A 24,619-nucleotide genomic window follows, 5' to 3' on the forward strand; every position below is an offset into this window, starting at 1 on the left:
TCTATTCCTGTGTTTTAGAAAATGTAAGCAGAGAGATATTAAATTCTTTGCGAGTCAGTGTAATAAGCGAATACATAAATCTCCTTGTCAAATAGGACTGAATCTCATGGGGGTAGGATTTCACATTCACTGAGCACTTACCAAGAAACCATGTCAGGCATTTGTATACCTCATTCCTAAAAATGAGCCCAAGAGGCAGGCATTCTGACTTTAAAGGTAAATAAACAGGACTGAATGTGAAGGTCCCATAACTCTAAATCTTCAACTCTTCTTAACACTGTCAATGGGCTCCCTGGAGACCTCTCAGAACCTGGGATATATCCCTGGTTTCTCAGCGTCCCCTAGAAACCAAGGATCATCTCCAGGCATCGTGTAAGAAGTGCACCTCTTCTTCACCTTATTGCTTAATCTGCATGAAAACTGTTGCAAAAACTCCTTTAATTCTCAGTTTCAAATGAACAAGCTATTCTTCTCCTGAACCCTCTCAATGCCTTCCAAACAATTTCCTAACAGGGATGTGAAGCAAATTTATCTGGTTGCTGCAAGTACCTTGTTCTACATTGAACACACCTTCCATTCTCTCAGAGATGGAACATCCAACTCTGTAAGTCAGATAGGTATTCAAATAGGAGTATTAAAACAGGGTCACAGAGAAGAAGGCTAAAGAATTTGACGTTTTTGTGTTTACTTGTATAGAGGAAAAAGAGCACATAGATGCATCCACAGTATTTAATTTGTTTGGATAATAGTTACAGAGAAACAGGTACACTCCATATACAATTACCAATACTTTTTTATACAGTTCATATTTCAGTACATCAACACTATTTTATTTACACTCTATTTATGTACATTAACATCTTTCTAAAGTCAGTGCATTGTCAACAAGTTTTATACAGTAATTTACAAGGTGAATGTAGTTAGTTAATTTAATAAATTTTCTGCTAGTCATGAATTAAAAAAATTAATTACAACCAATGTAACAAACACAGATCAAACAACATTAGTAGATTGTGCTACCTGCTTAAATAAAACATCTGTAAGGAAATTATTTAAAATCTTCCACTTTTTCATGGGACTTGTCCAGTTAGGAATGGACAGATTTTATACACCGAGAATCATGAAATTCTAAAGTCTGCATTTTGTCTGACTTCATTATATTATAGCATTTAGGCCACTCCTTCCTACTTGCAATTATAGTCTTATTCTGAATAGGCTTTCAACTCAGCCTTTGTAAATGCTCTGAGAACTGGTTAGTAATCGACCTTAGGTATCAAAACACAAACGCTTGATTACATTGGTACCTACTATCTATGAGGAAGGAAGGGTAATGGCATCTGACAGTTAATGAGAATCAACTTCCAGGGTCTAGATGAATAAAAAAAGTGAAATATTTACCTTGAATATATATTTAGAAACAACACAGAAAAAAAAATGCTGCCTGAAATAAATAACATTTATATTTTTGTTCCAGTCTTGAATTATTGGAGGATAAAATGAAGTGAGCAAAGAAATACCTTTTGATGACCAGTACTATTAAAAAAAAAAGCAAATGGAGATGCAAACAAAAAGTTTACTTCCTAAATCTCCCAACTGCATTAAAAATACTTCTACATTATCAACGTTTGGGATGTGTTTTGTTTTTAAATTTAATATAATAGGGGAAATACCCCCATCAAGTTAATGTATAGCCCTTACAGCCATCAAATATGAACAATTTTTGAAAAGTTCATTTGCACGTATTCTTTTTTTAAAGTGCAAAACAAAGAAACAAAGAACAAACAACCACTAACTGCAAAACACCATCTAGCTTTGTGGCCCTGTTCCCTCTCAGACACTGTGCAACAGTGCATGGAAGGACGGTGTCAATGTCGGCCGCCATTCCCTCCCCCCTCCTCAGCAGTTGGGGGGGTACGTTTTTGAGGGCACTTTATGTACCCTCAAAGCAAGCCGCCTCTATCTGGAGGGCTATTTTATTTTAGCTGGATCTCCCACGATGCTTTTTTTTTTTCCCCTACAGGGTCTCCCAACCAAGGCCCTGGGGAGAAGGCACGCAGCTCTTAAGAGAGCCTCCCTTTCAGACTGACCACTTACATATGTCTCTACTACAATGACTGGTTGTGGCTCAGACACAAACACAACAACAAAAAGAAAAAGCGATGAAGACATAGAAAGAGTGGGAAATGGTTTAAAAAGTAAATTGAAAAATCTGTGTCCATGCTGTAAGAATCCTTTGCACGCCTTCATGATCTTGCTTTCTCCATCGTGTCAGTCGCTACAATGGAATAAAACTTCAGGAAAAAGGAGGTAGCATATCATGTCGTCCCCAGACAACACTACAATGTTTTGTTTTACTTTGACTCCAAGGAGATTCGTAGTATTCTGTTATGATTATTGGTAAACTATATTCACTACAGGGTTGTTCGTATCTGGACAAGCACAATTTAGTTCTTATTTGGTCCCAGGTGGCTGGTGCCAAACCCTTTTGTTTACAGGCTAATGGTGGGCTCTGCCTGAAAGCTCTCTACCAGGGAGCTTATGTGAGACACTTCCAAACAAAATTATTACTACTGGCATGTTAACTGCTATTTTAATTAGGTTTTTTTTTTTTATTTTGTGCTTCAGGGTCACAGGATAAAATAAGTACACATTGAGCTTGCCTTTCAGCGACGCTTTTGCCAAATCTCCCTCATCACCAATCTACCTAGCAGCCAGAGTGTTAGCTTCACTGTAACACACAGTACTTTTTGTAATCAGACTCGAAGTCTTCGTCCATGCTGCTTGTGTCTGCCATCTTTTTGCCATCGATCTTTGGCAGAAATTGTGCATAGTCTATCCCCTGCTGCTCATAGAAAAGAATGTAGGCAGAATCGGTGTCAATTTCATCAGGGTGAAGTTCCTGGAGGAGCAAGAAAAGTCTTTAACAAAAAAGCCGGGCTTCCCTGGTGGCTCAGACATAATCTGTCTTCAATGCAGGAAATCTGAGTTAAATCCCTGGTGGGGGAGATCCCCTGGAGGAGGGAATGCAACTCACTCCAGTATTCTTGCCTGGAGAATCCCCATGGACAGAAGAGCCTGGTGGGCCCCAGTTCATAGGGTAGCAAACAGTCAGACATAACTGAGCAACTAAGCACACAGCACACATGCTGACTCTAAATCCTCACCAGGGAAGGGAGGACCAACCCTCTTTCATGACTAAAACTGACTGCTTCCAATCAGCTTAATATTTTGGCTACCTCATATCTGCCCCTAAAATAAGACGCATTATTTTCAATGTTTGTTTTTGGGAAAATATACAGGCCATAGACAAGTCAAAAGAATGACAGAAAACAAACACATCAAATTCTAATAGCTCAAAAGATAGGAACTTTTTCTTGTTAATCAATACCTTCTATTTTTTCACTGTTTTCCTTTTCTGCTCTGCATATCACTTTTTTGGGGTGAAGGGGCATACTGTGTGGCTTGTGGAATCTTAGTTCCCTGACCAGGGATGGAACCCTGGCCCTCGTCAGTGAAAGTGACAAGTCTCAGCCACTGGACTGCCAGGGAATTTCCTGCCTGTCACTTTTATTCCTTTATATTGAAGGCATCTATATATGGATTCTAACAGAAACAACTACTTCCTATTCAGGAGAAAGGGCTTCCCTGGTAGCTCAGTGGTAAAGAATCTGCCTGCCAATGCAGGAGACCCAGGTTTGATCCCTGGTTCAGGAAGATCCCTTGGAGAAGAAAATAGCAACCCACTCCAGCATTCTTGCCTGGAGAATCCCATGGACAGAGAAGCCTAGTGTGCTACAGTCTATGGTGTTGCAAAGAGGAGGACATGAATTAGTGACTAAACAATAATAATTCTGGAGAAAATCCATTATTTCAACAAATGTCCTCTAGATCTGTTGACATTTCTGTTTCTTTTATTAAAAGATCAGGGACATTTACCTTACAGCTGCTGTCATTGTAACAGTACCACTTGCTATTTGGGTTTTTGGCATAAGTGACGTAATGGCCCCCGCCCAGAATTCCTGAATGGCACTGTAAGAGAGGAGAAAGTGGAGGGGTGTTAGTAGTTGACAATACTCAGGCCAGGCCAAGTACCAGGATCCAATCCAAGGAAAAGTGTTTTCCTTCTTCCAAAAACAAACCAAGAAGGAAAACTAAAAATTTTAAAACTTTGAATCTTACCATTCTATTGTTGTAATTATTTTTGGAAAGCAAAACTCCCTCAGAAATACACACTTGTGAACAGCTTAAGCCTGTCACTCCACCTAGAAGATTACATGACTGTTCCCTTTATTAAACTGTGAGCATCTTGGATTCCACCCAAAAGGCCAAGATATTTACTGCTTACTTAGTCTATCACCAAGCTCAATGCCTAGCAAATGAGCAGGCTCTGAAAAAATGATGAATGAACGAAGATGAACAAACCAACCACTGAAAAGGTAGATCATTCTAAAAATCATACAAGATGTAAAGCAATTAACCTCCAACAAATAAAATAAATGGGGAAAAAAAAAAGATAAGTGAGTAGAGCAAAAGCACCAAACTATATCGTTCTTTTGAAGTCTCTGTTTGACAGAAATGTCCTTTGCTCATTATACTTTATATTTCCAGAAAAAAAAAAAGATTATAATAAAATGAGTTTTTGATACCAAAAAAAATAAAAATCATACAAGAAACCACTTACCGAAATTGCATATAGGTTATAAATAGGCTTAACATGAGTATCTTCTCTTTGGTCGTCAGTGCTGTCTTCCTCACTGTGGTTTTCAAGCTGGCCATTGCTGCAGCCATTGCCACACGCCTCAGGCTCAGAAAGGAATCCATTGGCCAAAGCTACTTCGTGGTCCTGCGGGGTGCCCAGCTCAGGCTGGCTGCCCCCCAGCACGTGCCCTCGGCTCAAGGCATCAGACAGCTCACAAACGTGCCCAGCCCCGTTCTCTTTGCTGGCGTCCAAGTTCTCCTTACTACTTGACAATTTGTTTTTGCTGCCGATTTGGGGCAGGCGGAGCCTCCCTTTGCTCCTCCCTAAAGTCCGAGGGCTGCTGTTAGGGCTGCTGTTTTTGCTGGAGGGACAGCTGGTTCCACTTTTTCTTGATGTAGATGGTGAACCTGTGAAAGGGAAGAAAAGATAAATCCAAATGTCACAAGTTAAACCAGCTACAAAAAGCTAACTCTGCAGTCAACTGCACAAGTGTACACAAAAAGGTAAAGACAGGGGCATCCTGACTGGCTAGGCTTTACTCCTATTATGTGGCCAATAAGTTACATTCTTGTTTTCCTCAATGCCAACCCTCTCAAGGCAGCAATGTCCTGAAAATGTGAAGTACAGTAAGTATGGACTTAGAAAAAGAGCAGAAAGATTATTTAGGGCAGATTCAGTTTAAAATAATATTAGAGGAAGGGGTTTGACAAATATATATATTCTTCTTTAGATTAAAAGATATGACCACAAATTATCAAGCACTTACTCCTACAAGGCATGACATCAGAAACTTTATTATCTCTACCTCTCACAACAATCCTGCAAAGGAGCAGATCTCAAACAGCTCCTGACTTCCTTGTATACCCTTAAAAATGGTTGAGGATCTTGAGAACTTTTTTTTTTTCTTCTGATTTTAAATCAAAGTTTATTTTTTCCCTTTTTGTTTATTAAACTAAATGAAAAGTTGCATTGTCCTAAATTTTTCAACATGGAAACTTTCAAAACTACATTGTGAATTATGAGTGCTTCCATTCCAAGCATGAGAAAAAAGTATACTAGCTTTTTAGAAATATCTTTAGCCCATAAGCTAAAGAACCATCAATTGAAGGAAAAAAGAACTTTTATAAACAAAAATGTTTCCTTACTATGTGTGTGCATGCTCAATTATATCCGATCCCTTGCAACCCCATGGATTGTAGCCCACCAGGCTCCTCTGTCCATGGGATTTTCCAGGCAAGAATACTGGAGTGGGTTGCCATTTCCTCCTCCAGAGAACTTTTGTTTTTTTGAGTTCCATTTATCAATATTTACCATGTTATATATTTACCATATTAGAAGTTAAAATTGAGGAGTTTGAGAAACACAAGACACATATATTTCATTGACAATATCACGTATATGTTGACTCTAAGTCAACCCGTGAGAGAATGAGAGTGAAAAGGCAGATACTTAGCTTTTGGTCTTTTTTTTTTTTGGCTGCACCATGTGACTTGTGGCATCTTTAGTTTCCTTACCAGGGACTGAAACTGGGGCTACAGCAGTGAAAGCGCAGAGTCCTAACTACCAGACTGCCAGGGCATTCCCAAATACTCAGTATTTTTATGGAAACAGTTTTGATCTTCAGAAAAGGTCTCAGGCACCCTCTAGGGGTTTCCCCAAATTTTATTTTGAGAACCCCTGATATAATGAAATAAGGATGACAACTATCATTCATAATCACCAAATGCCAGGCGCTATATAAAGTGCTTTACTCTCCATTTTATTAATAATATTTATTGATTTGGCTGCACTGGGTCCTGGTTACGGCACGAGGGACCTTCCTTGCAGTGCCCAGGCTCAGCAGAGGAGGTGCTTGGGCTTAGTTGTTCTGCAGCAGGTGGGAGCTTAGTCGCCCCCCCCCGCCAGGCACTGAAGCCTGGACCCTTGCACTGCAAAGTGGACTCTTCACCCCTAGACCACCAGGGAAGTCTCTACAGTGCTTAACTCTTGATGTATCAATTTCTCACTCTGTGAACTTAGTATTTTCTTCTTTTTATGAATGAGAAGAGAGATTTAGTGAGGCTGTATCTCTTGCTAAAAGTCACACAGCTCAAATGTAGACAGGTCTGAGTCCAGAAGGATCCTGGTACAACCAAGCTGTTGCTCTAGAGTGGAAGATGGAGGGAAATGTGCAGCCTAGAGGGGTCCCAGGAAGGGCCCCCCCCCCACCCCGAGTGAGGCTCGGGCTCCTCACCTTTAGGACTACTGACGATGTTGGCACTCAGTGAGGACGGGCTCTTACTCAGGAGCACGGCGTCTTCCCCAGCGGAGCTCTGAGCATCTGCTTTCTTCACCTCTCCTGCGGGGATCCTGGGCTCAGAGAGGTCATCCCCCTGGGGGGTGAGTGGTTTACGCTGACAGAGAGCTGGGTCCCTCGGCACCAGAAAAGCACTAGGGTCAAAACTTTCACGAGGAAATTTAACAATTTTCTGTGATTTTATCCATCGACCATTTACAAACTGAAATCGTTTGAGATGAATAATCTGGAGAACAGAAAACAGTTGCATTAACATGTTCTGAAGATACAGAATAGACACACACACACACGAATCTAAAACATATGTAAATGTTCCAAAAATATGTCTTTTCCCCCCAAAATAATATATTTTCTTATGTAACCTAGTTAAGAGGCCACTGCGCTTTAGCTATGTGGCTAGAATAGTAATCCCCCTAATATCATAATCAGTATACATCCAAACTCTCTCCCAAATGTCTTCAACATCATAGGAGCCTCTTCTTCCATGTCCTCTGGGCTTGTGACTCACACTGACCTTTACCTCTCTCTAATATCATCCATTCACAAACACACGAGGCTAGAATACTATAGACTGAATCATCTGAAGAAAAGCGGGGGCGTTTTTAACAGATGAAAGTTACTCAGCCTTCAACAGGAGGCCTCTCCTTTCTTAACATTTCTGTTGGCTGCGATCAGGGGGTTTCACTGTCCTGAAGAGCATAAGAATCTCCCTTCTCCTTTCTGACTTCTCTCTTTTTTTCCAAAAGCAATGAATTCCTTCAGGCTTAAACACAGTGTTATTATGCTCCCTATCATGAGCATACTCTTGAGAGTCCCTTGGACTGCAAAGAGATCCAACCAGTCAATCCTAAAGGAAATCAGTTCTGAATATTCACTGGAAGGACTGATGCTGAAGCTGAAACTCCAATATTCTGGCCACCTGATGCGAGGAGCTGACTCATTGGAAAAGACCCTGATGCTGGGAAAGATTGAAGGCAGGAGAAGGGGATGACAGAGGATGATATGGGTGGATGGCATCACCGACTCAATGGAAATGAGTTTGAGTAAGCTCCAGGAGTTGGTGATGGACAGTGAAGCCTGGCATGCTGCAGTCCATGGGGTCACAAAGAGTTGGACGCAATTGAGTGACTGAACTGAACTGATTGTGGGCACAGATATTTGGGTGGCTACCTCTACCCCAAATGCTTAACTATTTACTATTTACATAAAGAGAATCCCTCTCTAAGAGCCATGCTGGTGTGTGGATGTAACAAAAGCCCATCAAGCTATCAACACAACATCTACTCTTCATTATTCTTTGTGTTCAGTTGCTAAGTCATGTCTGACTCTTTGTGATTCCATGGACTGACTGTAGCCTGCCAGAGTGATTCCTCTGTCTGTGGGATTTCCCAGGCAGAATACTGGAGTGGGTTTCCATTTCCTTCTTCAGGATGTTCCCAACCCAGGGATTGAACCTGAGTCTCCTGTCTGAAAAACACAGTTTTATAAATACTGATACTTCATGATATGTGATATGTTTTATGTCATGGTCATATGAGTATAAATAATTGTCAAAATTCATCAAACTAGATGTTTTAAATCTATGAAGATAACTCCATGTTAACTACACACCTCACTGCAACCTTACCCCTCCCCACCTACCTGTTCCCAAGCCTTCCCCTCTGCTCAGCATCCCACCCCTGTGTGGGACAGTCGCTCAGTCGTGTCCAATTCTCTGCAACCCCATGGGCGGTAGCCGACAGGCTCCTCTCTGTCCATGGGGATTCTCCAGGCAAGAATACTGGAGTGGGTTGCCATGCCCTCCTCCAGGGGATCTTCCCAACCCAGGGATCAAACCCAGGTCTCCAGAATTGAGGGCGGATTCTTTACCAGCTGAGCCACCAGGGAAGTCCATGAATATTGAAGTGGGTAGCCTATCCCTTCTTCAGGGGATCTTCCTGACCCAGGAATTGAACTGGGGTCTCCTGCATTTTCAGGTGGATTCTTTACCAGCTGAGCTACCAGGGAAGCTATCCCTGGAGCTAGCCAATCCCTGTTAGTAATTTCTTGTGCTTCCTTCCCTGGGGAGTTGTTCTTGTCTACATTCAGTCTCACAGAGTGGTAGGAAGAAGATATGAATAAAAAAATAGACACAAGGTCTGGTTATCAATATGATTTCCTCCCTTATGGGAAAAAACTTTCTTAAATGAATAGGAAGAACTGACACTTCCAACTCTTGACAATCAACAGGAGAGTCTCCTAATCCATGAATGGAGAAGGCAGAAGTACATCACATCGGAAAGAACATATTAGCCCCCGTGTACCTGGTGCACACACATTTAATTCAGCAGTGTCCAAGCACAGCGGGATTGGGGGCTCAGGCTCCGCTGCTCTTCTGCAGTCTGTAAAGCGCGAGCCTCAAGCTTCCTCTCTCCCTAGAGCTAGAAGTGCTTTCACATTCTCCTGAAGTTCAACTTCACCAGGCTGTACCACTTGGGGCACTTCTCGCATGTCTCACTCAACTGCAGTTACTGGTCCATATGACTTCTCTTCCCTTGGAGGCTGTACCCTTTTTAGGATACAAAACTAGTAAACATCTGTAGGACAATTCAGGTCTGCGTACACCAGCAAAAGTGTTTTATGTATGTAAATATTTGGGTGAACTGCGTGGCTTGTGGGATCTTAGTTCCCTGACCAGGGACTGAACTGCCAATGAAACTGCCGAGTCCAAAACATGGGACTGCCAGGGAATTCCCAGCAAAAGCATTTTAAACACTGTGGCAAGAAAGATTATTCTCAAAAATTCTTATTTATTCACAACTTTCCTTCAAGCTAGACTGCTACTCTCTCAGAGGTGGGGTTGTAACTTACCAGGATGGGGGGAAGCCTCCAGAGATCTAGCTTCTTGGTTGCCAAGCAGTGGGTCTTACACTTGGAGCAGTAGTACATCTCGTTCTCCCCCAGCTCCTCCTCGCTGGTGAAAGCTCGGAGACAGCTGTCCAGGTTGATGGGCTCAGCTTGTGCTCGGCGACTCTGTTCCACACTCTCGTGCTCATCTACAACCTGCAGGTGGAGGAAACAAGAGGAACGGGAGAAGGGGTAGGAGGGAGTTTAGAATGGTCACCTGCTATGCAACATCCTGGTGGTGACTCAGCCTCATTTACTTTACTTTAAAATACAACCCAAACCAGAGTCTGAACAAATAGAGCATTTGCACATTTATTCCCAGATATCACATCAATAACATCTTTGATCAAATTTCTACTTAAATGACCATAGCTTTTTGGGGGAAATTTCTGCATGCTACTAAATGACAAAAATAAAACAAACAAGGAATTGCCTGTTTACAATTTTGAAATCCGAAAACAGCTTATATGCGGGCTGGCTTTCAAGTCAGGGGTGTTGAGGTTAGGACATTTATTTTTTTAACAGGGACAGGGGACATGATTAGTATGCTGCAGGCTCTACAGAGGCTAGGAGAAATAATATCACTAGAACAGAGGCCAGATCTGGATTAAATAAGAAAGGGTACAGACAAACTCACCTTGAGAGGACAATCACCAGGGCATTAAAACCCAAAGCCACAACTCATTTGTATGTCGATGCCAAGTCGCAACACAGAGTTATCAAAACACCATGTGTATGCTGAGGAGCAACTAAGTCCATGGGTCACAACTATTGAGCCTGTGCTCAAAAGCCTGGGAGCCGTGACTACTGAAGCTCGCACGCCCTAAAGGCTGTGCTCTGCAACAAGAGAAGCCTCGGCCATAAGCCTGAGCACTGCAACTAGAGAAAAGCCTGAACAGCAATGAAGACACAGCACAGTCAAAATAAATAAATAAACAAAATTATGAATATAAAAAAATACCATGTGTATCATTACCTGTCTCCTGCCTCTTGGTGCCTTTTTATTTGACATGGTAACAAAAGGAATAGCAGACTCAAAAAAGCCTGATTTTGCTAAGACGCTAATACCTGCCCAGACCTCTGTGGTCCCTATTAACCAGCATGCTAGGCTCTGAAGCAAGAAGGAGGTCAACATGAGGAAGGAGCGAAGTGGAAGTAGGTATTTAAGGATGTATACAGAAGATGGCGTGGGAATCAGGAGGAAGGAGACACTGAGGGGCCTAGGATGCAACAGAAAGAACTTTTCCCTCTGCCATTCCTGGCTGCCACTTAGAAAGCAATCAGGAACCACAGCGGGTGAGGCACACATTGCATGACTGTGAATGACCGTGAGACCACACACAGGGATCACATCCCAGGGTGGAGCCCAGACAAGCACAACAATGAATGTCTCTTTTTGGCAAAGGTCATGCTCAGGTCCCTTCACCCTACTTGTTACTCCTCCCTTCCCGGGGTGAGTTGGTTCTCGTTGCCCAAGGCAATTTCCCTCCAGTTTTCCTTCCTGAGCTCTCAGTTTAGAACAGCGTTCAGGTGTGACTTTTTCCCTGCATGAGAAGATGGCTGAGTCAGAGGCTGTCAAATGTTTGTATAAACTATCAAGGTTGGGGTTGATCATGCAATGAAGAGTTTAGCATTGCATCACCAATCATTTCTAAAGAATTTATTTGAAAAGGGGGAACTTTGAGGAAAACTCTTTCAGAAAGGGAAATCTGGATTGACCTTGAGTCACTGACTTCTTTTCTGACACTTTCCCCAGGGAAAACTGACATGCTTCAAAAAGAAACATGCTGTATCACGGTGGTTAGAATCAGAGTAGAAAAAGAGGTATGTTGGGAAGGTCATGTACACACTGCTATATTTAAAATGGATAACCAACAAGGACCTATTGTATAGCACAGGGAACTCAGCTCAATGTCACATGCCAGCCTGGATGAGAAGAAGGTTTGGGGGAGAATGGATACATGTATATGTAAGACTGAGTCCCTTCGCTGTTCACCAGAGACTACCACAACACTCTTAATTGACTATATCTCCATACAAAATAAAAAGTTTAAAGTTTAGGGGAAAAAAGAAAAAGAGGTATGTCAAATATAGTATTGTCTCTTTTCTCACAGCCAGTTAAACATTATCTACATTATCTCTACCAGGGATGCTTTATGGCCAACCACAAACTACAGTAAGCAGGTAAAGAATGTTGACTTTTACTGACTATATTTTCTATACAACACACAGGCTAGACAGCTGGATAGAGACAGGAAGGAACGAGAAAATGGATGAAAAAACATATCTGCAGATAACAGTAATTTTTATTTATTAATAAAATTTCCCCTTGGGATCTAGCCCCAGATTCTCTATAATTATTCAAATAGTCTAAATTACTTATTGGCACCCTCTTCCTTTATTTTTCTCTAAGTTGCCTAAAAGCTCATCCTTAGTCCAAAACATAAAGTAATGAAGTAACAGTATTCATACATTATAAGACTAATAGAAAAAGAGGAAGATCTAAGAAGTTATCTAGTTTAATTTTCTATTAATGAATATGAGGTTCAAACAGGGAAAAAATTAAAAGAATAAGAGCAATTGCCTATTTTTTCCCCTCCTTATCAAATAAAACAATCATGGAGAAATTTTGGAAAGCAGCGAAAAATGTTAAAAGGCAGGAAAACTTATAAAGGCAAACTGTCAAAATATTGGCAGAATTTCTTCAGCCCTTTTTATATGGTATTTTTCAGGATATGCAATTTTCTATCTTACTTTATAAAAAACTTCACATGATATTATTAGCATCTTCCCATATATGTTGGTGTAAAAACTTCTGGTAATCATCATTTTCAGTGACTGCATAGTATTTTATCCAATCACTATATCATGCTTTATCTAACCACTCCTCTAATGTGAGACAAATACAAGTTGCTTCTAGTTTTTTTTTACTACTCTAACAAATGCTATGATGAAATTTGTCAGCAAATCAGAGTATTTCCCTAGGATAAACTCTTAAAAGGGAAATTACTAGAATAAAAAACATAAAACATATATTTTATGGGGCCACAGGAATAATCTCAATTTTGAACCAAGATATCTCTTTTGTCTACGTGACTCTCCAAGCACATGCAAAAGTCACATGTAGGAAGATATTAGTCATGTAGCCCCATTCCCCAGAAAGGAAGGATATCTCAACAGCAACTTGGTTTCCATGGTACCCTAAAAGCATCACTGAAAATGGAAGTGGGGTGAGATTTAACAGGTCACACAGGTCCTTGTTCCTGTAAGTAGGATGTTCTCTAGAGTTTTCCAGATTGCACACTGGGCTTCTTAAAAAGGGAAGGAGATTTACAGCTAAATAGTTTTTCATCTTTGACAGGAGTATCTTGTCACAGTAATGTCCTGTCAGATTCTGTGCTAACAAAGATTTAAGAATCTTTCAGTTGCTAAAATTTTCCCTCTTCAAAGAAAGTGTGGTGAAGGTTACTGAATTAACCTTGCTCCAATGAGCAACATCTGCCAAAACGTCAACTTCTCTGCAGCTTCCTTTAGCCCAGTGATCTTTCATTTGGCAAGTATCCATAAAGAATACTCATTCTTGGTTAGTGAGAGCCTGAGGATGTGTGGGGCCATAGTTAGGGTTCCAAACAGGGAATCTGGTCTGGAATTGGGAGTTCCCCCACTCCTCAACAGCACAGAAAGACAGAAAAGTCCATAGAGAACAGACTGTAGTTGCCAAGGGGTGGGGAAAGGTTGAATGGAGGTTTGAGATTAGCAGACGCCAACTATTATATATAGAATGGATAAATGACAAGGTCCTACTGCATAGCACAGGGCACTGTAGTCAGTACCCTGATTATAAACCATAATGGGAAAGAATGTATAAATGTATAACTGAATCACTTTGCTGTACACCAGGAACACAACACTCTAAGTCAACGATACTTCAAAAAAAAAAAAAAAAAAGAAAAGAAAAGAAAATTCAATTTTCATTACTACCTTATCTAAAGGGAATGTATTAAGAAACCGTGAAGGAAATTTCCATCAAGAGTCATATAAATGCAAAATCCACTACAATTCTTCATGTGACTAAAACATCGCCTTTGATTCTGTTGCTTTTACTTCCCTATCAGATTCTTCCTATCTCTACACACAAGCCATCTAGTCAATCTTTCCTTCAAACATTTTTGGATGTGGAGTTAGTGGAGTTAGTATTCTCTTGGAAGTTTTATTTTCAAAATTGAAGAACTGCTCTGGCCTGAGAGTGGCAGTAGAGGAATGCTAAGTGTGAAAAACGGCATGGAGATGTACTCTTAGGTGCCTCATTTTGAAACATTCAATCCTTTCTCTAATTTTTCTGACCACTATGTCTATTAAAGGTAGCAGCTATAGCCCTGGAATGCATTTGAGCTAAGTAATAGTGGTTACCAAATGCTGCAACTTCAATAATAATTAATTAACAGGCAGAGAGATTGGCAAGCTTGACATGCCATGGCCAAAGAATATATCTTCTTACTTATGCCCAAAGTTTGGTTTCAAGATTTACTTACTATTAACATTTTCTTTATTTTCTTGGGCTCCAAAATCACTGCAGATAGTGACTGCAGCCATGAAATTAAAAGACGCTTGCTACTTGGAAGAAAAGCTATGACAAACATAGACAGCATATAAAAGCAGAGACCCTACTTTGCCAACAAAGGTCCATCTAGTCAAAGCTATGGTTTTTCCAGTGCTCATGTACGGATGTGAGAGTTGGACCATAAAGAAGGCTGAGCGCCGAAGAGTTGATGCTTTTGAACTGTGGTGTTGGAGAAGACTCTTGAGAGTCTCTTGGACTGCAAGGAGATCCAACCAGTCCATCCTAAAGGAAATCAGTTCTGAATATTCATTGGAAGGGCTGATGCTGAAGCTGAAGCTCCAGTACTTTGGCCACCTGAGGTGAAGAGCTGACTCATTAGAAAACACCCTGATGCTGGGAAAAACTGAAGGCAGGAGAAGGGGAGGACAGAAGATGAGATGGTTGGATGGCCTCACCGACTCAACGGACATGAGTTTGAGCAAGCTTGGGAAGATTGTGAAGGACAGGGAAGCCTGGCATGCTGCAGTCCATGGGGTCGCAAAGAGTTGGACATGATTGAGTGACTGAACAACAACAACAATACAATTAACTCGTATTTTGTGTGTGTGTGTGTGTTGGTGCTCAGTCGTGTCCAACTCTTTTTGACCCCATAAACTGTAGCCCATGAGGCTCCTCTGTCCATGGAATTTTTCCAGGTAAGAATACAGGAGTGGGTTGCCATTTCCCACTCCAGGGGATGTTCCTGACCCCAGAATCGGACCAGAGTCTCTTGTGTCTCCTGCACGGGCAGGCGGATTCTTTACCACTAGTGCCATGTGTGAAGCCCCACAATTATCTCTACAAATGGGAAAACTGAAACAACCACATAATCATGCTAATATATCTAAGTGCCACAGAGAATATCAATGAATATTTGCCTGGTTATTATTCAAACTGTCTGAAAATAGAAACGGCATGATACAGTTAAGCTGGGAAAAATTATACATATATTTTACATATAAAAAATGTATATATTTTTATTTACATATAGAAACTGCCATCTTATGGCGACTTGGAGTACTTACCCTTTCCTGTGATGTTTGATAGCGGAGGTGAAGGGCTGTGGGGTCCCAATCCACAGCAATACAGGCATTTCCAATGAAAGCCCTGTCTTCCCCACAATCAATTTTACAGCCTCTGCAAAATCTAAAGGGGGAAAAAACAATCTACTGAGGAAAGAATAATTATGAAGGAGTCCAAATTTTCTTTATCAAAATTATTCTCCCTGGGAATTCCCTGGTGGTCCAGTGATTAGGACTTGGTGCTTATACTACCATGTCCCAGAGGTTCCATCTCTGGCTGAGGAACTAAGATCCTGCAAGTCATGGCCAAAAAGTAAAAAATTCTTTTTCTACTTCTCTACTTTCCTTCTTGGGCATCACAATTTGTCATGGGCTTCTAACTTCAGACTGATAAATGCATGAATATGTGTTAGTAATTATTATTAATTCAGTGAATCACACTTAACACTTCTCAAATCTTTAGTTTTTCAAGGCATTTGATAACCAATTGTTAATCCACAGGAATATGTGAAACTTCATGGCAAATAAATGACATGGGAAGTAGATATTTGAGATAATTTACCTCTCATGAGAGTCTAAATTTAGTTACTTAATGCTTGAAGTTAGGACAACTTATGGGGCATAACAATGCCTATTTCTGTGTTTGTCAAGTGGCACATTAAACACATATAAACATTTATGAGGGGTAGGAACCATGACAAAGGCCGCGGCTTCACTGCCTTTACAACTTGAGTTTGCTAAGGCCATTACAGTTCTCTGCAAGCTGACTTCAGTACTCAGGTATTTTCCAGGCTGGAACACTAATGACTAATCAATCTCTATAACTTTTCTTAAAACCAAAAATAGTTTTCCAGTAAGGTCTAGTAAATAGAACATGTTTTACTGAACTCAGAATTACTAAACTGATTTATAACTAAGGAGCAGAATGTATAGAATGATAAATGTTGACCATAAACTATGAATCTGATGAGGATTGTAGAGTTAACAAAACCAGCTAAGTCTCAAGAGCAAAACTTAGCTATAGACCTCATAGAGAAGAGATGAACGAAGAACTCCTAAGTTTATTTCAAGCTTCCCATTACTACTTATTACGTCTAAAAACTGGAAAGCTTACGAAAAAGGTATAATATCCGAAGCTGCAATTCTGCTAACGTTTTTCTTTTGCGGAAGGTGACCTTACCTGTACCAGGGGCACCAGGCACAGGAGTTCCCGTCTTTCTGCACCACTCGCAGAGTGAACGGGTACTGATAGCCCATGCTGTCATCACTGAAACAGAACACAAACCACAGAGTGCAAGAAACGTCTCTTATCTGGAGTCTCTTTCATCTCCTCTGAAGCACCCCTAAAAGGGGCATCTGCCAGAGCAGTGTGCTCACACTGACAGCTCCATGCTGGCTATCCTAACCCATTAACCTCAGCCCTGCACAGCGTACTCAGGGCTCCCTGCTCGTAGAGGGAAACACAGCAGACCGCCAGATGTCTCTGACAGAGTCCATGTGGTCCATGGAAATTTCATAAAATAAGCTAATCATAAGATCGAATGCAAGTTATCTTTCAGCCCTAATTCTATCAAAAGATTTAATTCACATTAAACCAGACTCCTTCTAGGACAAGAACATAGACAACACAGGAGAGTGAAAGGTCACAATGGTTTTAGAGGAGTTGACTGACTATATATTTAGAAGCTTCTTTAATCAGAATCCCGGATGTAGTACAGGATAGACATCCCTTTTTCCTTGCCTTAACTATCTAAAGCTATAAGCTATATAACATATTTAGAATAATGTGTTAACTGCAAGATAGCTTTATGAGTTCTCCGACTGTAAAAAAAAAAAAACAACAACAACTATTCATCCTTGCCCTAATAAGAAGTAACACAAAGAATATAACATAAGAGCAATAGACTTTATGGATCATTCAGCAATTTGTAGTGGCTGCTACATGCACATGACTGCTAAAGGTAATGAAACTATGATAAGGACTCATGGTTGTAAGGGCAACCATTGTAAGAGCAAGAATGAGTATTATGCCTGTCACAGCAGTTCACTTCTTTCTGTCTAATCGTTGACTGAATGATTATGGATAGCCCATGTTGTCCAGTATCATGTCAGTGATAACCAGGGTCAACGGTAAGTAAGAAATGCAAAGAAAGATAAAGAGATAAAACAGCCAGGTAACACTCTGGCAGAGAACTGGGCAACAATTCTCTTCTAAAAAATTTCTTTACTTACAATGCTTGCCAGAAAGATTTAGGTAAGAGATCAGAGATTACAAGGATTACAGTACTCTGGAATGTCTAGGTGATGAAAGGAAGGTGTAGTATCTTTCCTACTCAGAAAACCAAAACAAATGGTTGAATTGTAGTGAGTCCTATAAATCACCCAGAATTAACATAAATTCTCCTTTTTCTACATTTGGAAACTGTAGATCTAGGAAGATGCCCAGAGACTCACCAATCCTGAGCATGATTACTAGCTTCCTGAGGTGGGAGTGGGCTGGCTAATCGTGACACCTGAATCCAAACTGCATCATACAGGTCTTTCTTCCGGGTGTGTACAGTACATGGAACAATCAGAGGCATTCCAAAAAGGCTGGGGCGATTCTTCTGAGATGACAGGAAGTACAGTTCTGTCCTCATCTGTAAGTACAAACAGGAGAAGAGCGAGCTGAGAAGAGGCCTGATTCCTCGCTTTTATTCTTCTAGGACTGCCCTGAACAGGCATCACTACCATTTTCAAATCAGTCACTCTCACACTTCTCTTTACTTACAGAACTATCTTTTATTAAAATGTGAAGAGAATGGTTATTCAAAATGGAGTCATTGAAGGGGTGCCAATTTCAGAGTTGCTCTCTATAAAACTTGGGTTTTCAGCATTTAATATTTTCAAATTACACAGTTTTCTCTGATAAACATTTCTCACACATACTGAATCATATATAAAAAAATTTAAAATCATATTTTAATTATATAATGGAATAAAAGGTAAACTTTTGAAATGTTTGCTCTGAGTATGTTAAAGGAGATTTTTATCACTTCTTAACATGGGAGATACTGCACAGAATTAGCCTGGAAATGGTGACTTAAAACAAAAGTTTAGTATAATAGAAAAGCTGCTGGGAGTTACAGGATTATTAAAAAAATCTGCTGAGCACTTGGACATTTAATTCTTTAAATTTGAACTTTATGTAGTAGAGAAGCTAAGCCAACAACTTATAAACTCACCAGTTTCTAAGTGGAAGACTCTTATTTCAGATACCCAAGTATTTTATTTTGCTGTTATTCACTTAAGATTATTAGCTAAATAGATGATTTTAAGACTCCATTTCATGTATTGGTGGTTATATTATTATAAGACCTATAGAAAGTGGACATAGTTCAGAAGAACTATTTTTTAAAATAAAAGAACTTTGATTAGTTTTTCTCTCCTTAAACTTAACCTTTCTTCCACTCCAACTCTCAGTAATGGCTTATGTTACTAAATAAATGAGATCACTTAAGCAACCATCTCTTTCCTCTACTCTTCTCAGCATTATTTCTTTCTTAAACTCATACAATTTTCTTCCTCTTGGAGGTAACTTCTTCCAGGGCCCTGTGGCCTACACCTCCCATACCTGCTCGGTTCTTCTTAGGATAATGCTCCCAGCTTTACTGTATAGGAATCATTCTTTGGTTCTACCCTAACAACTTCTTCTTTAATTTGAAAAATCTCACTTGACCTAACTGTGCTAAATTCTTGCCTGATTTCTTTACTTGGTCACTTGGCCAAACTTTTCAGTTTTCATTCTTTTCGATGTCTCTAGCCCATGTAGCCACTTCTTTCCTTCCTTTTTTGAAGTTGACTTCTCTTTAGTAGTTGTGGCAACACAACACTATTATTTCTCCCTTTATTCTCTGATATTCTTGCCTATGTTACCTTGCCTTATTCCTCTTCTTTTTCTATCTTGTAGAAGGGAGTAGAAGATAAAAAAACTATTTTCAAAGTAATTCAATCATGAGATCAAAGTGTCTGAAAGAAGAAGGTGGCAACAAAAATGAAGGAAAATGGTAAATTCAAGTAGTATTTTGAAAGAAGAAATTAAAAGGCATGATATAGTAAATATAGAGTTTCAGAAGAAAAGGGGAAAAAATCTAAGAACATCTCTAGCCTTGAGCCTTTAACATGGAAGGATGGCATTGCCTTTCACATAATCAGAAAGGGAGTTGACTTGGGACAGATGGTAAAATCGATTTTAGGCACTCCCAAAAGCAGCTACTAGATTATGAAGTAAATTGGAAACAGGGAACTGGTTAAAAGGTAAAAATTTAGAGCAGACTTTCTGGTCCAATAATTACAAAAAAACCTGTATATAATGCTTTAGCACTTACCAACCACTTTATATAACATACGTGATAGATGAAGGGAGCTGTTTTGTAAGAAAGATTTAAAAAAAATACATCAGAGTTCTTAATATTTAATCTGATAATGTTTTGTTTAAAGACATGGGGAAATGCACGAATCACCCCAATGATCTTCGCTGATGGGACTGTGCTTAAACAAGAGGTGAGCTGCACTTAAAATTCTAAGACACAAATATATCCCTTAATTCTCTAGGATGTTTATTCAAACAACCACGTCTAGAAAATGATCCATAGAGCATTGTCTACAGGGTCAGAAAAATCACTCTAAGTTGGGAGTTACTAATTCAGAGGGAAAATGTACATTTCAAAGAATTATCATAAAGTAATTAGTTGTGTAATCACCAATCAGGTCAAGAAGCATTTCGGTCAGCACTCCAAAGCCTTCCTTGAGCTTCCTCCCAATCACAAGTTCTTCCTTCCTCCTAAAGGTAACAGTTTTTCTGAATTTTATGGTAATTACAGCTTTGCTTTTCTTTGTTTCATACCCTACGCATAATAAACAGTAAATTTTATCTTCCCTGTCTTTAAAGTTTTATTTATAAATATAGTATTATTTCATTTCTTTTTGTTTCTGACTTCTTTCCTGCATTATTTTTATGAGATTCATTTATGTTGGGAATAAGTATAAATTCATTCATTTTCAATGCTGCATAATATTCTATGACTAAGACTCAACTGCCTTATCCTTTCTACAAATAATGGACATTTTAAAAAACACAAAACAGAATGGTGGAATTATTTATCTTCAGTTAGAAAATTTAGTTTTCCAAGTAGCTATATCAATGTGCACTCATCAGCAGTGTATAAGAGCTCTTGTTGGTAATATGAGTTACAAATATCTTCTACTCCACAGCTTGCCTTTAATTCTTTTAGTGATGTCTTCTGACGAAATTGAAGTTATCAGTTTTAATGATGTCCAATTTAACAATCTTTCCTCTTATATTTAGTGCTTTCTGTGTCCTATTGAAGAAGTTTTTCCCCTAAAGCAAGGTCATGAATATATTCACCTTTGTTTTGCCTTCATATTTAACTCTACAGTCTACCTGCAACTAATTTTTTTTTGCAACTGATTTTTATGTGGTGAGATGTAGGTATGTCAAATTTCATATGGATACCCAATTATCCCAGCACCATTTACCAAGTGAGTTGTCTTTCATTGCTCTGTAATGCCGTCTTTGTTATAAATCAAGTGCCCATACATGTGCGAACCTGTTTGGGGGCTATTTTATTTCATTGGTCTATCTGCCTTTTCTCATACCAATACCAAAATGTCTCAAATATGACTGCTTAGTAAAATCATGATATCTGATAGGTCAATTCCTCATTCTTTGTTCCTCAAGACTGCTTTGGTAATTTTAGTGCTTTGCACTTCCATATATTAGAATCAGCTTATGAAGTTATATACACACAAGCATAACATACAGAGTTTGCATTTTTATTAGGACTGTGCATTGAATCTATAGATCTGTTTGTGGAGAATCGTTATTTCTGAAATACTGAGCCTTCTAACCCGTGAGTGCATGCTCTATCGCTTCAGTCGTGTCCAACTCTTGGTGACCCTATGGACTGTAGCCCTTCAGGCTCCTCTGTCCATGGGATTCTCCAGGCAAGACTACTTGAGTGGGTTGCCATCCCATGGACATAGTCTATCCCTTCAAATTGAGTCTTCTTTAATTTCTAGCAATAATATTTTATTGTTTTCTACATAGGTACCTTGTATATTTTTTGTAAAATTTATTTTCAGGTATTTATAAGTTGGAAGAGGCAAGAAGGATTCTCTCTTAAACCCTGTGGAGGGGGCACAACCATGTTGATGCCTTGATTTCAGACTTCCGGTCTTCAGAACTGTGAAAGAATTAATTTCTGTTGTTTTAAGCCACCAAGTTTGTGCCAATTTGCTATAGCAGTCCTAGGAAACAACTTGTCTTGCCTAGGAATCTTCTTGTTTCTTCCTCTAAAAACAAACAAAACCTTATCTAAGGCATCCACACTTAAATGGTAAAGAAGATGTACACACTGACATGAACATATAGGAGTCACAAACTTTCTAGAGACAACAGTATTCCGATGCACCAGCTGTCTTGTTGCTGTTTAATGCGAGTGAGGAATATCATTTCCTATGTAGGCCCGTCAGATGTGATACTAGATCCTGGCTGTAATCACTTAACACAGCATACAAAACACATTGAAAGTGCACACACTGAAGATGTTGCCAAGGCAGAAACTGCTGTTTCATAAATAGCACTGGCAAGACCAGCAGTAATTTGTCTAACATTAAACTAACCATTTTCCGGTGGACTGCAATGATGTAGCCTGTAAAGGAACTGTCAGGAAGAGATGGCATATGACCATTCACCATTCCATTTGTGAAGTTTTTCTCAGTTCCACATGGCACAACAGTGTTTGGCATTCCATTGGGAATGAATATTGGTCGAGGCAGGTCCCCGTTGGTGGTCAGGGTGAACATTCCATTTGTAGATGGGGAGGAGGAGAAATCTACAAATTCAAAGGTAAGCACAGGATCATAAGTTTCTGGTACCTTTATCTTTGCTCTTTTCTCAAACACTGCTGGGACCCAGACCACTGACAGTCTCTTTTAACATAGGACCGGAAGAAACCATAGGTCAAATAATTCTAGATTAACTGGAAGATTTTCATTTTAGATTTTACTTTTATTATTAATATTTTTGACTAAACGACTAAACAAGAGTAACTGCTAGAAAGAGTCAATACAATTTTTAGAACAATCTTTATCAGTCCTATGTTGTGGCATGAAAATAGTTCTGCTTTTCTTTTTATCCTCAAAAAATTCTTTTCTCCATGTAGTCTCTAGCCAGATATTTTACAAACACTTTATTTTTAAAAACACCTGCAGAGAGCTCCCATCTGCTCCCTGCCCCCACACAAGCACAGTCTCCCCCATTAGCACCCACCCCCACTAGAGTGAAACATTTGTTATAACTGATGAAAAAGGCTGCTTTTTTTTTTTTTAAAAAGGTTGCTTTTTAAATTACAAATGCATTTTCTTAGTTTTACTAGCCACAGTTCAAGTGCTAAACAGTTGGTGTGACTATTGGATACTTTATTGGATGGCAAAGAGTAAAGAAAGTTTTCATCATTGCAGAGAGTTCTACAGGACAGTGATATAAATGATACAAGCAAAAAAGCAGTAATAAATCATCCACCAACCCACCATCAGTACTATCTACTGAGCACCAATGAGGGGAGCCCCCTTCTCTCTGAAGCCTTCGCTAGCTGGGCAATGAATCTACTTATCAACAATAAAAAGAAGAGACAATGGCCAAGAAGACTCACTGGATGACCATATTAAATTATATGAGTGACCATATAAATATCAGAGTAGAAACAAATTTCTTTTTTAGACAAATTCACTATTCTGTTTTCTAAAGCACATTTCTCTCATACCATCTGTTGCTATGTTAGTATTAGATAAGAGAGTTAAAAGATCTGAATTCCAGTGGTAGATTAGCTAAGAGCTACCTATCCAACTTAGGTTCTCTGAATTTTAGGTTCCTCATCAATAAAATGAAGAATTTAAGATGATCACTAAGGTTTCCTACAGGCTCCAAAATTCTTTTGCTGTAATTTTTTTTTTTTTGCTCTAATATTTTTAGCCTACACAAAAGCCGAAAAAGAATAACAACCCTTAGACTATTATTCAAAGCTAAAATCATGAGAAAGAGCTCTAGTTCTCTCTTACCTGTCTGTATTGGACTAGAAGCTGAAATTGGAGATCCAGGGATGGGAATTTCAAATGCACACAAAAATCCACTCACTGAGAGCCGTACTTTCTGGTTGTCCTGAGGGAAATTCTACAGAAAAAGGAGCAAGAGGAGAAGGGGGAGATGTTTCAGATAAAATGGAGAATCATCTCTGATATATTTGAAGCAAATGTCTTAGATCCTTTTATCAGTAAAGCAAACAAGATGTCTGAATAAATTTTATAAAATAACTAAAAGATGTCTGAATGAAAACTAACCTTACCGATGAAACCATTATCCCCTTTCATAGGAAGGAAGTATGATGTGTATAAGTGACTTAAGTTTTTCCTTCATTTCAAGAATCTAAACCCCAAATCCCCAGAGATCTCACCTCTGCATTACATATGAAAAAAATGTTAAGGAGGTGGGAGTTTGTTTAGAAATCCTGAAGATGAATATAAATAATACCAATGGTAGGAACTCAATTTAGGGCAACATATTTATTGAATTGCTTCTTTCTCTAGCTGGTATGGAGGAAGAAGTGATTCGCGTCACTTTGTTTTTACCCCCTTAGTGTGTTTTCCATACAAATTGTGAAATTCTTTGGTCTAGTTCTGTGAAAAATACCGTTGGTAGCTTGATAGGGATTGCATTGAATCTATAGATTGCTTTGGGTAGAATCCCCTTAGTGTGTTAAAAGGCCAGGTATATATATTTATAAATAAGTACTAAAAACACACATTCATAAATACATAAAATACTTTAAGAATTCTAGGAAGAGTAGTAACACATAAGAGATGTAAAACAAAGCAGCGGCGGTCCTTGGGGTAAATTTAGACTGTACTGACAGCTAGATCACTCCATATAGGTAGCTCTGGGCTTACATGTTTCTCTTCTTTAAAAATATCACCATCATTTTACTCTTTTATTCTGGTGGACAACTCTTACTTTCTTCTAGAATAAAAGCTTTACAATTTTTTTTCCCGTTTTCTGT

At 39.3% G+C, this 24,619-nt stretch overlaps 1 protein-coding gene across 3 annotated transcripts in view; it reads right to left on the minus strand.

The window, feature by feature from the left end:
• Positions 1 to 715: 715 nt before the first annotated feature.
• Positions 716 to 24,619, minus strand: part of USP32 (ubiquitin specific peptidase 32) — a 205,480-nt gene continuing 181,576 nt past the window's right edge. For 2 of the 3 annotated variants that reach the window (XM_043481820.1, XM_043481811.1), the window contains exons 25-34: positions 23,625 to 23,736; positions 22,188 to 22,399; positions 17,958 to 18,142; positions 16,684 to 16,770; positions 15,507 to 15,627; positions 9,846 to 10,037; positions 6,933 to 7,221; positions 4,682 to 5,106; positions 3,937 to 4,029; positions 716 to 2,899 (exon numbers count right to left, since the gene is read on the minus strand). In XM_043481820.1, coding sequence (XP_043337755.1) covers positions 2,726 to 2,899; positions 3,937 to 4,029; positions 4,682 to 5,106; positions 6,933 to 7,221; positions 9,846 to 10,037; positions 15,507 to 15,627; positions 16,684 to 16,770; positions 17,958 to 18,142; positions 22,188 to 22,399; positions 23,625 to 23,736 — 1,890 coding nt within the window. In that variant the 3' untranslated portion in view covers positions 716 to 2,725. The remainder of the gene's footprint in view (positions 2,900 to 3,936; positions 4,030 to 4,681; positions 5,107 to 6,932; positions 7,222 to 9,845; positions 10,038 to 15,506; positions 15,628 to 16,683; positions 16,771 to 17,957; positions 18,143 to 22,187; positions 22,400 to 23,624; positions 23,737 to 24,619) is intronic. The other variant, XM_043481830.1, reaches the window with a different exon arrangement.

Source organism: Cervus canadensis, chromosome 1, assembly GCF_019320065.1.
Source record: "Cervus canadensis isolate Bull #8, Minnesota chromosome 1, ASM1932006v1, whole genome shotgun sequence".
Lineage (NCBI taxonomy): Eukaryota > Metazoa > Chordata > Mammalia > Artiodactyla > Cervidae > Cervus > Cervus canadensis.